This window comes from Sinocyclocheilus grahami, unplaced genomic scaffold (assembly GCF_001515645.1).
Source record: "Sinocyclocheilus grahami isolate Dianchi unplaced genomic scaffold, SAMN03320097.WGS_v1.1 scaffold6988.1, whole genome shotgun sequence".
NCBI classification, from domain to species: domain Eukaryota; kingdom Metazoa; phylum Chordata; class Actinopteri; order Cypriniformes; family Cyprinidae; genus Sinocyclocheilus; species Sinocyclocheilus grahami.
In genome coordinates this window covers 8,459-10,592 of record NW_015511198.1, presented here as the reverse complement: position 1 = coordinate 10,592, position 2,134 = coordinate 8,459, and the positions used below count along the sequence as shown (strand labels likewise).

At 37.6% G+C, this 2,134-nt stretch overlaps 1 protein-coding gene across 1 annotated transcript; it reads right to left on the bottom strand.

Annotated features, from left to right (window-relative positions):
* Positions 1–96: 96 nt before the first annotated feature.
* Positions 97–1,758, bottom strand: LOC107577716 (oxysterol-binding protein-related protein 2-like; the record flags this gene model as incomplete). Its single annotated transcript, XM_016263762.1, has 4 exons — positions 1,686–1,758; positions 1,436–1,570; positions 779–876; positions 97–279 (listed from the first exon to the last, which is right to left on the bottom strand). Coding segments are annotated over exons 1-4 (473 nt in total), but the record flags the coding sequence as incomplete, so codon positions are not given.
* Positions 1,759–2,134: the final 376 nt, after the last annotated feature.

The following is a 2,134-nucleotide window of genomic DNA, read 5'->3' as shown; positions in this document are numbered from 1 at the left end:
ATAAACTTTATTCTACATTTACGAAAACATCTGAAACCTCACAAAACAATGTGTGGATATTAGTAAAGTGCCATCGCACAGAGACCAGACGCTTACTTGGGAAGTTCTAGAGTGATGATGCCCTTAGGTTCGGCCTCCACACTTTTGCCCCAGAACTTCAGTTTGGGGTAGATGGAGCCATGAAACACAAAGTCCTTCTGCAAACCCTCTGCATGGAAGGCGCTGACGGGAGGATGGTGGCTCACTTGTTCTGATATCAGCCGGAAACCAAGATCATCCCTGAAGGTTGAGGAAAAAACATGGTAATTATCCCCAAGAGCACAACACATTGATATATTGATATTCACATTTGCAATGCTAATGCTAACAAATTAACATTAAAAAAAGCCAAAAAAACTCACACTTGCAATGTTAACGATAATGCTAACACAAATGCTAACAAATTAACATTCAAACATTAAATTTACATTAAAGGTGTGGTCACATTAGCAAAATTTCACCGGCAAAAAGGGTCCATTGTCAATATTGTAGCACTGTATGAAGCACAATTCACACAGAAGTCACTTTTAAAAGCAAGCATCTGTTGGTCAACACGCATGACTGAATCTGTTGCGAAATCTGTGTGGGGAAATCTTTCACCCTCACATGAAAATCACAATTGGCTGAATTACTATAGAAATGACTGGATTTCACCCACAAACATTAACCAAACATCAATAAATGAGACTGCACCTTAATGCTAACAAATTAGCATTCAGATAGGGTTGGAATTTTTCACCTGACTAACTCATACGTTTCTCCTAGTAGGGGGTTGAAGGGTTTACCCGTCCTTTCCCACTGAGACGCCACAGCTGATACGGCAAACGCGGCCACACACTGGATAGAAAACACATACATTCGTTTACTTAGAAAATACACATTAGAAATCTACAGTTTAGACCGGCTTTATTCCCAGCAGCTATTAGAAGAGATTTGATAGGACTTTGAAACCATTGAATCCATGAAATATCTGTATAGAATTTGTTAAACAGCCTAAGAAAAAGTTCATAAAATTGGAAACTTTGGCAAATGGACATTGTAGTTATTTTTAACTACAGTAAGTAATAATTGTTGCTTGGTTTTGGCGATTTTAAGAGCAATGTAGGTTATCGCCAGTATATCGTATGTTCTAAAATAAAACAATAATTAACCAGTATATGAATGAAAAAAAAATGGTCAAATTTATTAGATATCTATTACTTATGATTTTTTATGTTACAAAATATTTAATAAAAAAGAATTTAACCAAATTCAACTATTATTTCAAGTCAGAAAATGTGAAAACTGGCCAAATTGAGAGTTAGCCGATTAATTGGCCATATTTCATGGTTATTTGCCATGTAAGGGTTTTCCTGGCATGTTCAGATACTTCAAGTACATTGTTGTTGTTTTTTACCTTCATTCTCTCAATAGAGTCATCTGAAGCATTAGCCTGATGGATGAGGTACGTGTGCTCCATATATTCTGTTAATCTTTGCAGAAAGCTCAGTGGCTCATTAAAAATAACGGGCATGGTGATCTTAGACAGCTCCTGGAAGAAAGATGAAATCAAATAAAATATGGCGCTTCCAAGTGTTTTGATTGAAAAAGACACTGTCTTACAGTAAAAGTTCAAGTGAAAGGTTACATGATAGTAAAAACCTCACCATCCCAATGCACTTCCTCAGTATGCTCCAGATGCTGAAGTCATTTCTGGAGAACATGGGGGCTGGTAAACTTGTCCTGTGGAATAATTAAAGGTGAGTTGTGCCTTGTCAGCTTCTGAAAAATGTCTTTAGATTAAGAAACCACTAATATACACTGCCCGTCCCAAAAAAAAAGTCACACACTCTAATATGTTGTTGGACCGCCTTTAACTTTGATTAAGGCACGCATTCGCCATGGCATTGTTTCGATAAAAGTATGCAATGTCACAACATTTATTCCTGTCCAGAGTTGCATGAATTTTTTCGCCAAGATCTTGTATTGATGATGGGAGAGTCGTTCCGCTGCGCAAAGTCTTCTCCAGCACATCTTTGGGATGTTGGGATGAGATTCTCAATGGGGTTACGGTCTGGACTCTGTGGTGGCCAATCCATGTGTGAAAATGATGTCT